At 45.3% G+C, this 13581-nt stretch overlaps 1 protein-coding gene across 1 annotated transcript; it reads left to right on the forward strand.

Annotated features, from left to right (window-relative positions):
- The first annotated feature begins 1852 nt into the window (after window positions 1–1852).
- Stard5 (StAR related lipid transfer domain containing 5) lies at window positions 1853–13335 on the forward strand. Its single transcript, XM_055623570.1, has 6 exons — window positions 1853–2005; window positions 2619–2668; window positions 3001–3133; window positions 6638–6755; window positions 7503–7596; window positions 10592–13335. Exons 1-6 carry the CDS (start codon window positions 1907–1909, stop codon window positions 10737–10739), a joined length of 642 nt encoding a protein of 213 aa, XP_055479545.1. The 5' UTR covers window positions 1853–1906; the 3' UTR covers window positions 10740–13335.
- The last annotated feature ends 246 nt before the right edge of the window (window positions 13336–13581 follow it).

A 13581-nucleotide genomic window follows, 5' to 3' on the forward strand; every position in this document is an offset into this window, starting at 1 on the left:
CTTCAACTTGTATTTTTCACTTGTTAATGTAGTGTAACAGATGACCTGTTTTCCTATTGGTTCTTAAACAGAGATCACATCTGGAGAAAGATAAGAACTTATATTATATTTAGTTAAGCTTTAAACTCTATCCATGTCCTCCAAACAGCAAATGGCCGTTAATGAGAAGAGCTGTCACCTATCAGGTCATATTGTTAGACTCAGCCTGGGTCTCTGTTCTCTTGAGGAATACTCCCTGGAGCCAGCCTTGGCTCCCTCAGCTGTGTTACAGGAGTTTAATGATTATATAATAGCACACATAATGGGTATCTTGTAACTTTGCTTAATGCATTGACAAATAAGAGTTTCCATTACAAGGGCGGCCTTCCATGCCTCTGTGCAGGTGAGGCTGTTGTGTTGAAGAGGAAGAACAAGCAACTGTTAATACTTATCACTTGTTTTGTTTGCAGAACATTGCACATTTGCATGCTCCCATTCACAGTGGAAAAACCCTTTCTCAGTACTGGGCACTAACAAATCTTGTCCTGTCTGTCCACTAGATGGCTCTCCTTATTTAATTCGTAATCCCTAATGACCAGGGTTCTGCAGCTTTTTGTGTCATGGTCACTTCTTTTTCCACAAAGCATCTTTCCATGCATGATGCTTTTTTTCTCCTTAAGTTTTCTTGACATTTATTAATGATTTAAAGCCATTTTTACAGCCAAACAATTTACTTTTAGTTTAAACATATCTCAACTTCATCTCAAATTATTATCTTTTGTGATTGTCTACGCCTCAGTTTTAAAGTACAGCTAAGTGAGCCATTGTATGCCTCCTAGAATAACACACCTTTTCTTCATGTGCTCTTCGAAGTAGCACAGGGAGATACAAGTTAGAGTAACATTTCACTCCTGAGCAAACTGTATCTCAAAGATGTTTAGAGACATCTAAATATTGGGTCAGTATTGGGTCTGGACCTCAAGAAACCCAGATTCCTCACCCAGCTAGACAGTCCCTCATTTCTTCCACGGGGGACTTTGAAGTCACACTTCCTTCCCGGCCTTTGAAGAAATAGTAAAGAGGTTTCAAACAATTTAATTGGAGATAGACTTGAAGAAGGGGAAACCTGGGCTGTTGTTATCAAAGGGAAGGAATTCCACGCTCCCCAGCTGGTCTGGCTGTCTCTGTGTCCAGAAGTTACTGAAAATACCCTGGTCTGCTTATTATTTATTTGTCTCTTTGATTATGCTAGGTAAGCACGCCACTACTGAGCTCTTTCTACTTTTTTCACTTTGAGATGAGGGACTCATTAAATTGCCCAGGCAAACCTTTAATGCGTCACCTTCCTGCTTCTACCTCTGGAATCTGGATTCAGTTTCTCAAGGGAAAGCCAGGGTCTTCCTCTGGTGCCAACGCATGGTTCTCTCTGCTCTGTATGTTTGTCTACTTAGAGCTCCCTGAGCATCTGGAAGTTAATAGATCTGGCATTGGTTTCAACTTCTTCCCCTTAACCCCATCCCTTCAAAGTTGTCTCTTCCTCTATTCAGCAAAGGCACTAGCTAATCAACGAAAAAAGATGGGAATCGCTTCAGCCTCTACTATCAGAAGCAGACATCCCTGCGCCAAAAGAAAAACGCCCGAACTCCATACCTAGCCGGTTCCTAGCCCGCACCCAGCCCTACCTAGAGCCTTCTGTTGCAGAGCAGGACTTCCCGAGACCCGCCCCAAGTCGACGGCGCGTACAGCAGGGCCAGCATCCGTCTCCAGACCTGCCAATTTCAAGAAGGGGCGGGAATTGTCGGAGAGAGAAGACCTATTCCGAAAGGGAGGCGGAGCCCAGGGGGCGGGCCGCCAGGCTCCGCCCAAGGCCCGGTTTTCCGCCGAGCCGAACGGGCTCTGCTCAGCTGGGATCCTGCCCACCAAGACTATGGACCTGTCCTGGGCCACGCAGGAGAGTGAGGTCGTGGCGGGGAAGGTGCTCCGGTACCGGCGGGATTCGTCCGGCTGGAAGAAGTGCCGGGAAGACGTGAGTGAAGGACTGGGCGGGAATGGGGATCTGGAGACAGCTCCCGGGGGTTGGAGTCCTCCAAACTCCCTGGCTTCTCCTCTGCCCGAGATTTTCCGCACCACGGACACCGGAGGTGGAGTGAGAGAGTGATTCCACTGAGGGTGGCTGGACTCCTGGAGATTCCTGCCCCTTTCGTTTAGAAGCACACTCAAGGTCACCTGACTGTGAGGTTAGGATTGGACCTGCAACTCGGTACCAAAGAGCGCAGATCCCTTCTCCCGGAGGGCGACGGGGAAGTAGTTTTCTTCCTTGACGCTCCTGATTAACAGACACACACACACACACACACACACACACACACACACACACACACACATTATCACTAAATTGCTTAAGAAAACAAAAGTTCTTGATGGAATTGAAGGCGATTGACTCCACAGCTCCTGGAGTCAGCCAACCAGACCACTCTGCTCATCACCAGCCCATCACCTACCATGAAGGCAACTACATCCATGACAGATCCCAGCTGTGCCAGGAACGGGTTGGGTGACCTTGGAGAATCATGTCTTGAGATTTCATCTCCTAGATTTCCTCTAGCTCTAAAATTTTACAATCCTGTGCCTTTTGACAGAATGGAGTTTCAATTTCTTGGAGGCCATCTGAGGAGTTTCCAGGGAATCTGTAAGTGCACACTTTTAACAAAGCTTGTCAGAACCTTGACTCCCTTCCTGGTGTCTCTGGGGTTGCTTCAGTCTACCCTAGCTCTCTGTCATCACCGGTCATCTTCCAGAAAAGTACCAGCTTGTGTTTTGAATCCTGTCTAGAAAGCTGTCTTCTGCGAGGGCTCAGTACCTGTTGATGCAGGCTGGAGGGGAGGTAGGGGCTAGCACATTGTAGTCCCTTTTCAGTCAGCTGGCCCTAGAACTAGGAGAGACATGTAATAGACCTGAGGTAAATCCTAAGGAAAACAGATTTCATTAATGCCATGGGTCAAAATCCTCTTTATGTTCCAGGTACCGAGGAGAAGGGATTTTGTGTGGGACACCGGAAGAGGTGTGGGATTGCATAAAGCCAGTCGCTGGAGGCCTCCGGGAGAAGTGGGATGACAATGTGACCAGTTTTGAAATTGTCCAAAGCATCACTGACGTAAGTGTCTCTGGGTGTCTTATCTGTCGTGTCTTGGCCTGATGCAGTAACCTGACCCTACCTCCTCTAAAGAAGGATCTCTAACACCTATAGGCAAGAGGAGTGCCCTACACAGCAGCCCAGCCTTGGCCCTGTCAGGAAACTGTGACTCTGAGAGGCCCAGAAATCCTCAGCAGAGTCAGGGGGCTATCGATGGGAAAGCACAGGGCAAGCCTGGGCTCCCCAGATATGGACTCAGATCTACTTTGAAACATTGTCCGTTGACAGAGCCATTTTGGTTCTTTGCTCACAGCAGGACCATTGCAAGTGGCCACTTCCAGATTCCAGTGTCTCCTTTATAAAGGTGTGTTCCCTGCAGACCAGCCCCGCCTGGTAGAAAGCCTCGGTATATGGCAGCATTGTTCTGCAACGGCCTTGTGTAGTGTGGGAGCCTCAAGCTCCATGGGGCCGCAGAGCGTGAAAAGGTGACTGGTTTGAGGAAATGAATTATTCATTTTAACAAACCTAAATGTGAATTTAAATAGCCGCATGAGCTAGGGGCGAGTTACAGGAGACAGCTCCGGTCTTGATGAAGCTGTCCTGGCATCATCTATAATGATAATAAGTTAATAACTATAATAAGTTAAGAACCTGCTTGCTTTTGACCATAGGAGCGCAGAAGAGTAGAAAGTCACAGTGAAAGCAAATCTGCAAGCAACACTAAGGGAGTAGACTTGTATGATTTGAATATCATCTTAGTGTTGATATCTAGGACCTGTCTGGCACTGTCCAGTGCTTACATAAGCAGGCAGCATTATGAAACCTCACAGTGTTTCCCAGCTGGCCAATCTGTAGAGCTAGGTAGGTATCTTTGTCCTGACAGAGAATCTTCATTTCATTTCAGTCTGTTGTGTAAAGGATGGGGCAGAGATCCCTGGGAAGAAAGGTAATTTTGTGTTCTTCACAGTCAGAGATGGAATGGAAACACACAGCAAGGATGATACTGTGTTTCAGCTCTCCCTCCATCTCTCCCGTACCAGTAAGAGGAGAGTGAATCTCAGGCACTTATGTGCCTTAGGTACTATTTAACTTACTGCTTTCCCTTACTGCAAGACCAATACATGGCCTGAACTAGAACCCTAGCAAATTTGCGTGGAATTTGCAGTTGCCTTTAATTTATGACAAGTGGTTCTTTCTTTTTTCTTTTCTTTTCTTCCTTTTTTCCATTTCTAATAGTTAAACAGCTTCCCTTCTAAATACCAGGTGTTCTGCGTGGGGGCATTTAAAGAGCCACATAAATAGATATGATTTTCTTGTTCTGAGTTAAGTGGCACCAGCACTAGAAAAGAAAAAAAAGAGAGAGAGAGTATATAGACTATTATGCACCAATAGGTGAAGCTAAGCAACCTTTGGTTAGTGCCGTTTATATATTATACAAAGGCCATAACAGAAGGGCTCGCAAATGTGTGTGTGAGAGAGAGTGTTTGTATATGTTTATGTGTGTGTATTACACATATGTGTGTGGATACGGTTCATTTGTGTGTGGAACCCCAAGAAGTGTCTTTCACAGTCACTCTCCACTGTATACGTTAAGGCAGAGTCTCTTGCTGAATCAGGAGCTTGCTTACAGTTCTAGTCAGCTTACTCCAGGGATTCCCTGCCTCCATATCCCTTCTGGGATCACAGCTGAATTAACACTCCTGTCCAGCTTGTATGCGGGTTCTAGGAAATCTAAGTTTCAGTCTTCACATTTGCACAGCAAATACTTTACCCACTAAACCACCCCGACAGCCCTGTGCATCATCTATTGGGAGTAAAAGTGGCTCCATCTCTTTAGCACCCTTGTTCTTTTTGGTCTCGGTACAGTGGCTGGTGGGACAAAGAGAATGAAAAGCTAGGCAATCCGCAGGCTGATGCCTGAACGGCTTAACAATGCTTAACCTGTCAGCGACGTCAAGGCAGTTGTTGGATGTCCTATTCCTGGCCACAAGCTCCCTATCCTGAGCCCTGGGGAAAGGAAAACGGTCTGACTGAAGTAAAGAGAAGTTGCCAAGTGCACACAGGTAAAGGAGCCAGCAGGAGCTGGTCCCCTGCTGCCACATACCTGTAATCTCAGCAGTCTGGAGTATGAGGATTAGGGGGTTGGGGAGAGCCAGACTACTTATGAACTCCACACTAGACAAGGCTACATTGCAATTCAATAAACAAAGCAAGTCACCAACAAGAAGAATGTTTTTCTTAAGCAGTGTGTAATTAATTTTTTTTCTTAAACTCTGTTTTACACAGCCCACTAAACTTTTAAAAAAAAAACAAAACAAACAAACAAACAACAATAACAAAAGCAGGGTCTCTTTACGTAGCCTTTGCTGGCCTGGAGTCCAATATGTAGACCAGGCTCATCTACCTGCTTCTGCCTCCCAAGTGCTTGGATTACAAGCTTACACCACTAGGCCCAGCCTCTGACTCCATTTTATCCCCCACATAATGCATGTTGGTTTTTTTTTTTTTTTTTGACATTGCCAAATTTTATTAGAGATATTCATGTAGATTGAAAAAAAAATAATCCTATATTTCTTTTGATCACAGTACTTTTTCTTAAAGTACTGGACTGGGGTAAAGTGTAATTTCTTAACATGATTACATTAGAAATTTGGATAAAGCATGATTAAATACAAAGTGAAAAGTATTTTTCATCTCTGCATGAGATATGTGGGAATGCTTTGTTCTCATTAATTCAAGTGTCCATAAAAAGATTTGGCTTGTCACCAGAGAGACACAGTCTTCAGCGGATATTAGGGATATTAGGTACAGAAAGAGAGAAAGCACAGGCTGCTGGGGAACTTGGGCATGCCGAAAAGCAGAGAAGCCAGTGGGAAGGGGAGGGGTGTTCATTAGGTGAAAGAGTGAAAGTAGGCGGCAAGGACCCCCTCTTTCAGGTGACATTCGTCAGCATGATTTGGACGGCCCTCAAGTGTCCTAATTCTTAATAGGAGAAGCGTAAATGATGTGTGGATGAGACGTGAACCTGGAGCAAACTTGTGTCTGTAACAGTGCCTCTGTCAGATGTACTCAGTAGATGATATGATTGTAGAAATTAGCGATTACTTCCACTGTGCCTGCTACAGGTTAGATGAATTCAGAAATGGACTTGTTTCTTGGACTGTGCTTAAGAAAGGGAAACTGACATACTGAGCCCAGTGTGGCGCACCATGAACAAATAGTGAGGGTGAGGTCACAATTCCTAAAGATCTTTAGCATCACAAGGGATCTTGTACACTGGACAGTGCAAGCTAGGATGATACTAGGTGGATGGGGGAGAGGACCCTTTTATCACACAACCTGTTCTCAGGTGAGTTGTTTTTTTAAAAGACATGGAGATGAAATCATTTGAAAAGTGATAAAATCATTAGGACCCTTAACGCACCCACGGGGAACTCCCCATATTGTCCATGCATTTTATTTCCCAAATTCTGGGTATGCAATGGACCTGTCTTCAGCAGGCCTGAGCCCTGTTTGTTTTGGCAGACACTCTGTGTGAGCAGAACCACCACACCCTCGGCTGCCATGAAGCTCATTTCTCCCAGGGACTTTGTGGACTTGGTACTGGTGAAGAAATATGAGGACGGCACCATCAGTTCCAATGGTAAGTGACGGTAGGTGTTTACTTGCTGTCCTAGTCCTGGGCTCTGTCTTTCGCACCCTTAGATCTTCAAGGAAAGCTGAGTGATTAAAACCCATCAGCAAGCTCATGTGTTCTATCCTCTTCCCTTGTAGAGTTAAGGAGATCTTATGCCTTAGGGTCTGAAATGGGGAGAGCATATGCCCAGGCTTTGTTATGCCCCAGATGTTGTAAGCCCTGTTTCTCATTTCCGCTGAGCTCAGAGTTCATACTGTGGACATGCAGACAGCAGTTAATCTCTCTGTAGTCAGTGTGTCGTCCACCGGAGCACCCTAATCATATGGTTGCTTTCTGCCCCATTCCTGTCCTGTGGGGAGCAGAGCCCAACCATTCCTCTGCATCTGCCTCTAGAGAAAACGGGGGACACGTCCTCACTCTCCTGTGGGCTGAAGTCTGAGAGAGGAATCTTCTCCCACCTGAGCCTTGTATTCCGAAAGGTTCCCCCTTCGGAAATTCTTAAAGAGTTGGAGAAAACTGTGTGTGGGAGCGAGTGCGTGTATGTGCATGTATGGGAGCATGTGTGTTTGTGTGTGGGGCTGAGCAGGCATGTGTGCGTGAACTTGCAGTGAGTGTAAGCATAAGGAAGTTGAAGGTGGCAGAGTCCGTAGCTGGGCCTTCAGTCACTGGGCCTGTGCAGACAGCAGATCTTCAGTACTGGTGGTAACCCTGCTGTCTCAAGGTGAGTTCACTGACCTCATGAATGTCTTCCAGCTACCCATGTGGAACATCCATTGTGTCCCCCACAGCCAGGTTTTGTGAGAGGATTTAACCATCCATGCGGGTGCTTCTGTGAACCACTGCCAGGGTAAGGAAAGTGGGTGGAGGACTTTGTCTGAGACAAACAGGCATTTGGATTGTAATCTGCAAAACTAATAGTGATGTTCCAAAATACGTTGTCACACATAGGTGCTCAGTGAAATGACGTGTCGTCCATAGGTGGCACCTGGCAAAGTGTGAGGAGGTGTTACCCGGATTTTGTTATTGTTTTAATTTTAGGTCTTTGTTTTGTTTTGTTTTGTTTGAGACAGGGTTGTTCTGGGTGGCCCTGGCTGTCCTGGATTCCCTCTGTAGACCAGGCAAGCCTCCAGCTCAGAGATCCTTCTCCCTCTGAATCCAAGTGCTGGGCTTAAAGCTGTGCACCAACCACCACCAGGTGCCAGCCCCACAGAACAGGTCAGGCACATGTCCCCATTTGCAGTCCCATTGAGCAAATAAGTAAGGGTTACGATAGTTAGGAGATGTGTCCACAGTAAAAGCCCAGAAGTACAGTGCCGTACAGAGCTCCAGATCTCTGTACTCTCTGAGAATACCCACCAGACTAGAGTGGCTACAGGAGCGAATTCCCTACCCATTGTGCACACAATGACCACCTTTCTTTATAGGAAATGGGACAGAGCTCGGGCCCTCGAGGACAGTTCTGAGACCATGTTGTGAATCAGCCCTGGAAAGGAGCCAGAGAGCCCTGAATATACTCATAGACGCAGCCAGGATCTTGGCAAGAGCTCTCTAGGCAATGAGTTACCTGAAGGTCATAGGTTTCTTATGAGCAACATCCCAGTTCACAAGGAGAGGGACTGAACCTGCTCATGTGTCTCTGCATCTCCTGCAGATAGCCAGACAGGAAGGTGCGGGCTTCCCCACGCAGTCCCAGGAAGCAGGTCTCGGTGCCTAGACTATTACTAAAACTCAGACAGGGCACCCCCGCAGAACACCCTGTCCACTGAGTGGGCTCCCCAAACTTCTCTTGGAAAGCGTTTCTTTCTTTTTTTTTTTTTTTAATAAAAAAAACCCACATGTATTAAGAATGAAGCGATAAAATAATCATTGCATACATAAGACACGGTCATCTATATACAAAAATTGAAAAAAAAAATACTTGACCAAAATAATCTCAAGGACATATTATACAAAATGAGTTCACAAAGAATGCAATCACTTTCCTACCTTTCAGCAGAGGAAAAGTAAAATTTGAAAATAAAAGTACAATACTCTTTCTATTAGCTCTCTAAAATATAAATGCTTAGACGTTAATACAACAATATATGTCAAGATGTATATCAGAAAAGCACAAGAGTCTGGTGTGATTAAAATCCAGTGAATTTTCTCTGACTGGAAGAACATTTCCATGTTCATGGAATGTGAGGTTTGGTATTTTCACAATGTGCATTCCTTGTAACTTCACCTTTGGATTCAATGTAATTTTAGTAATTAAATACTTGACCAAATTTTTAGAAGTTTATTTTAAGGTTACAAAAAAATTGATTCTAAAGCTCAGATAAATAAGCTAGAGACTCATTTGTCAGCACAATATTAAAGGATGACAAATTGGAAGGAGGATGCTACTGATGTTGAAAGCTGTTTTAAAGATACTGCCATCAAGGCATAATGAAAAAGTGGGCAATAGATAAGTGGAGCAGAAGAGAAAGCTTTTCTTAAATGGCACAAAACTTTTGAGTGTGGCAGTAATAAAGCCACGCACACATACACACAGCTCTGTCCCAGTACAGAGGAGACCGGACCTTCTAGTGTGGGCCTAGAAAACTACCTGTGACCACTTTTCCTAGCTCCATTCCCAGTAATCAGATGCTGAGGCCTGCCTTGCCTGTCCAGCTTGCCAGGCGTATTGCAGGGGAGCGTCTACATGAGTAAGAGCAGAGCCCGTTCCCCTTGAGGCTGAAGCTTAGGGCTGCTTTAGGGAACACACAGTAGGCAAGCTTCGGGTGATGTAACAGTGGCCATGGCCCAGTAGCCAGGGGAGCAGACTGTAGAGTCTCTGATGTCAGAGGTTCCATGTCAGAGAACCTCTGAGGTACGATGCTGTGTGGCATTTCTGATGAGACCAGAGCTGTGGATAGCATCACTCAAATAAAATGCCACATAGTTTTTCCGAACCTGGTCACTGTGGTGTGTGACCCGGAGGACCCCTCCAGGCTCCTGGTTGGTCATGCCCTACTTACCTTTTCAGCTTCTGAGTTAACCTAATCCCCTGTTGCTGCCTCACCAGTAGATGGGACCCTGCATTTGGGCTTCTCCCACCCCTTGCCAAAGGCTCTTCACACATAGAAATTAGCCCTCAGTTCTCTAAAACAGAGCTCAAAATTTGAATATAAAGCTGCATTTTCCCCCTAAAATACGACTGAGGACTCCACAAGACTCCAGTCCATAGAAGTTGTAATTACCATTATGTGATGTTTTAAATTAAGATTGAGCAATCTAAAAAAAAAAAAAAAAAAAGTTCACGATAGGCTACTAAATGAATTGAAATGTTAAGTAACATCTTATCAAGATAATCAGCTTTTCTAATGACAAAAAAAAAAAAAAAAAACAGCTGAGGAGAATGGCATTATTCCCCAGTTTTGCAAATTTCATGTCAGACTTAAAAGACAAATCTGTGACAGAGTATGTTGTGTGGTCACAAACTACACAGGCTGAAAACTCCACTGTGTGTTTCATAGGAAGCACTGGCACGGAAGTTTTAACCTTGCTGGGCTCTGGAAAGGGCCTAGAGTGACCCAGAAGTACCCAGCCACTAAAAACACAGTTGATAAGAGCCACAAGGAGCAGCTGTCCTGCCTAGGGCATGGCATCAGCTTCCCAATGTGTCTGCAGCAACTGTGTAGTGTGTCCCCTAAAGCATATGTTATCCAGAACAAGGAGGGCGAGAGGAGCCCTGGGCACTGAGTCCCCACCAGGAGTAGAAATGACCACCATATCTGGGCCCCTTTCTGCTGGTCATGGCTCCGTGAAAGGTGCTTCCATGGTACATGCTTTACCCACTATTTCTGCTCCTTCTTTCTCAGGGAGCCCAACAAAACCAACGTGGTCACATTCTTCCAGACAGACCTGAGTGGCTACCTCCCTCAGAGTGTGGTGGACTCCTTCTTCCCTCGAAGCATGGCTCAGTTCTACCCCAACTTTCAGAAGGCTGTGAGGAAGTTCCACCACTGACCGTTGCCTTTTGGCAAGGAACACCCAACGATCCTTCAGGAGCTCCAGCTATTGAGTGTCAAGAACATGGAACAGCTGCTGTGGCCTTTTGAGCTTCCCTAGTGAACAGCGAGTCTCAGGGTGCTATTCCAGAGGGGCAGCCCATCCCCTTTACCCCACCACTCCTTCCTCTTGGGTTTGATGTGGAAGGCAGGGTCCATCAGTTTGACATGGTGCACATACACACACCTGGCAGGGCAGGTCCTACTATGGCCACCTGACAAAGGCATGGCTCAGGCACCCTTTGATTCCATGTGGTCCAGGGCCAGTTGCTATCAGATACCGTGTCTCAGTGCTGGTCTTAAAGGGTCATCATCCATTCTAGTCACTAAGTCCTGCTTCCTCTGGCATCTGGAGCTCCCAGATCTCTGTGTTCATTTTCTGATATGCTTTTATATATAAATTTTTAGCACAAGACTCCCCCCTTACCCCCTTACAAAGATGTAAACTTAGAAAATGATATTTTAAACCACAGGATAAGCCTTAAGGAAAAATCCTTTCAATCTAACTTGTGTAGTATCTTCCCGTCAGAATCATCTTTTCCTATCTGTTTTCCCCTTCATGAGTTAATGTTAATGTCCCCATGGAACCAATTTGTTTCTGCCCCAGGCAAAATTGTATCTTTGGGAGCAAGTGGGAGTTTGTGTGGCCTGTGGTTGTGGTTCTGGGTGGGGCCAGCTGCTCCTGGGTTCGTGCTGGACTCCAGGGAGAAGAGCCCCTTGCCATGTACTTCACTATGTCTTGCTGAGGCGTTCCTGGCCCCATCAGGCTATGCAGCCGGTAGGAAGGAGGGAAAAGTCTCCTGTGCTGTGGGCCTGCACAAGCCTACAGTAACCAACAATTGCCACAAAGCCTGCCATTCCAGTAGGGGAAAATGGTGTCTCCTTAGCTTAGAGTAAATTTACATTCTTGGGTTTTATCATATGAAGAAAGGAAAGACCTCTGTCAGCTGACATTGTCTTCAGAGACATGGTGCTCCTCATAGTCTAGCCCCTGTTCCCTTTAGTAGATTTTACTAAGTCCTCTACTCTTTCTCCATTTATTCTTCACATTTTTGTTGTTGTTATTGGGCGTGGGGGATCTAGTCAAAGGGCTTATTTGGACACATTTTCATTTTGATGAGGCTTGGCTCAGACATTTCCTACAGTCTGTCCTGACCTGTCTAGTTTTCATGCTGCTGCTCTGTTCCTTGGGGTTTGGACACTGACTCTTGATCTCTTTCTGTGGTCTCTCTCTGGTTTGGTTGGACAGGCTCTCTCATTGGCCTGGAACTCACCACGTAGGCTAGGCTGGATTGCCAGTGAGTTCCAGGGATCTGCATCTTTTTGCTTCCCCAGATCTGAGATTACCAGTGAATGCCACCACATCTGTTTATTTTGTTTTCATTTGGTTAGATGGTTGGTTGGTTGAATTTGGTTGTTTGTTTTTCTGGTCTCTAGGAATTAAATTCAGGTAGCATTTTATTGCCAGCTATCTCCCCAGCCCCATACCTTTTACTGTTAGATCAAATTTATCTTCTATTAAATCTGAAAGATTGATATAAATGGTCTCTTGAATTCCTTATCTACTTGTCTGATAAAGGACAGAATTGAAAGTGTCCTGGAGAAGTAAGCATGAGAGCTCCAGTAACATGCCATCATTCCTCAGAGTAAGTGCGACTGAGCTATGCAGGTCACTGAAAGGCTTTCCATGATGAGAGGAGCCCAGCTGGGGTTTCTGAGTTCACTTCCAGCAAACATTCCCAGCTTAGATTCTAGAAAAACCAGAAAGTTACATTAGCCAGGTCCACTGGCAATGCCCCGAAGTAAGTCATCTCTGGTGTTTTGTCAGTGAGCCTTGCCAGGCCTTCCTCTGTCATCTTGTCATGGGGTCACTGGGTATGAGGATCTCAACCCCTGGCCCAGACCTGCTAAAACCATACTTGCTGTGGATAATCAAGAATCACATTGAGTTGCACTGAGCTTGGCTATCAGATGTTCAGAAATGGCCAAAGCAAATATTCTCCTTGGCCATGCACATGCTACAAACATGCTGAGAATTTTGTTTTGTTTTTATGTTTTGGAGGGAGTTGTTTTTTGGTTTTTGTTTTTGAGACAGGGTTCCTCTGTGTAGCCTTGGTGGGCCTGGAACTCACAGAGATACGCCTGCCTCTGCCTTTGCCTCTCCAAGTACTGGGATTATATATGTGTGTCACCATGCCCAGATGCTGGGAGGGTTACTTTGTTTTGATTTATTACCTGGTGTACTTTGTTTTAAAGTTTCTGGGCTTGCTCATGTCTACCAAGTCACAGAAGGAATGACTGAATCTCTCTGCCCTACCATATCTAGTCAGACAAGCCATTTATTGTCCTCAGTACCCTCCAATATGCTGGAACAGGATTGCCATTGATGAAGTTGCTGTGATCACAAATGACTATCATTTAACATCAAGCAGAGTGCCTGACATGTGAGAGATAGGACATTGGTAATAATTTTTATGTTATGTTATGTTATGTTATGTTATGTTATGTTATGTTATGTTATGTTATGTTATGTTATGTTGTTATGTTATCCTGAAGTTTACACTCACTATGCAGTTTTCCCGCCCATTTTATCTAAATCAGCTTGTGACTGAGACCAATGGGATAAACCATGAGAGGGGAAACAGGAGCCGGATGAGGTTGAGGGCAGCAGTGAAAAAGACTTCAGACAGTGATCCCATCAAAAAGACAGACTTTTCAAGAGATGACTTGAGTGAGACAACCCATTTAATTTGGGGAAACAAAGACCACTTAAACCTTTGGGGGATGGGTAGGGACTTTTG

The sequence above is a fragment of the Psammomys obesus genome, unplaced genomic scaffold (genome assembly GCF_907164565.1).
Source record: "Psammomys obesus unplaced genomic scaffold, mPsaObe1.curated_primary_1811, whole genome shotgun sequence".
NCBI lineage: Eukaryota > Metazoa > Chordata > Mammalia > Rodentia > Muridae > Psammomys > Psammomys obesus.

Excerpts from the sequence above, each read along its gene's own strand:
- Stard5 (XM_055623570.1), top strand. The coding sequence starts at position 1,907 with ATGGACCTGTCCTGGGCCACGCAGGAGAGTGAGGTCGTGGCGGGGAAG. Across the intron at positions 2,669-3,000 it reads GAGGAGTTTCCAGGGAATCT|GTACCGAGGAGAAGGGATTT; the intron begins GTAAGTGCACAC and ends TTTATGTTCCAG. Across the intron at positions 7,597-10,591 it reads TTCTGTGAACCACTGCCAGG|GGAGCCCAACAAAACCAACG; the intron begins GTAAGGAAAGTG and ends CTTCTTTCTCAG.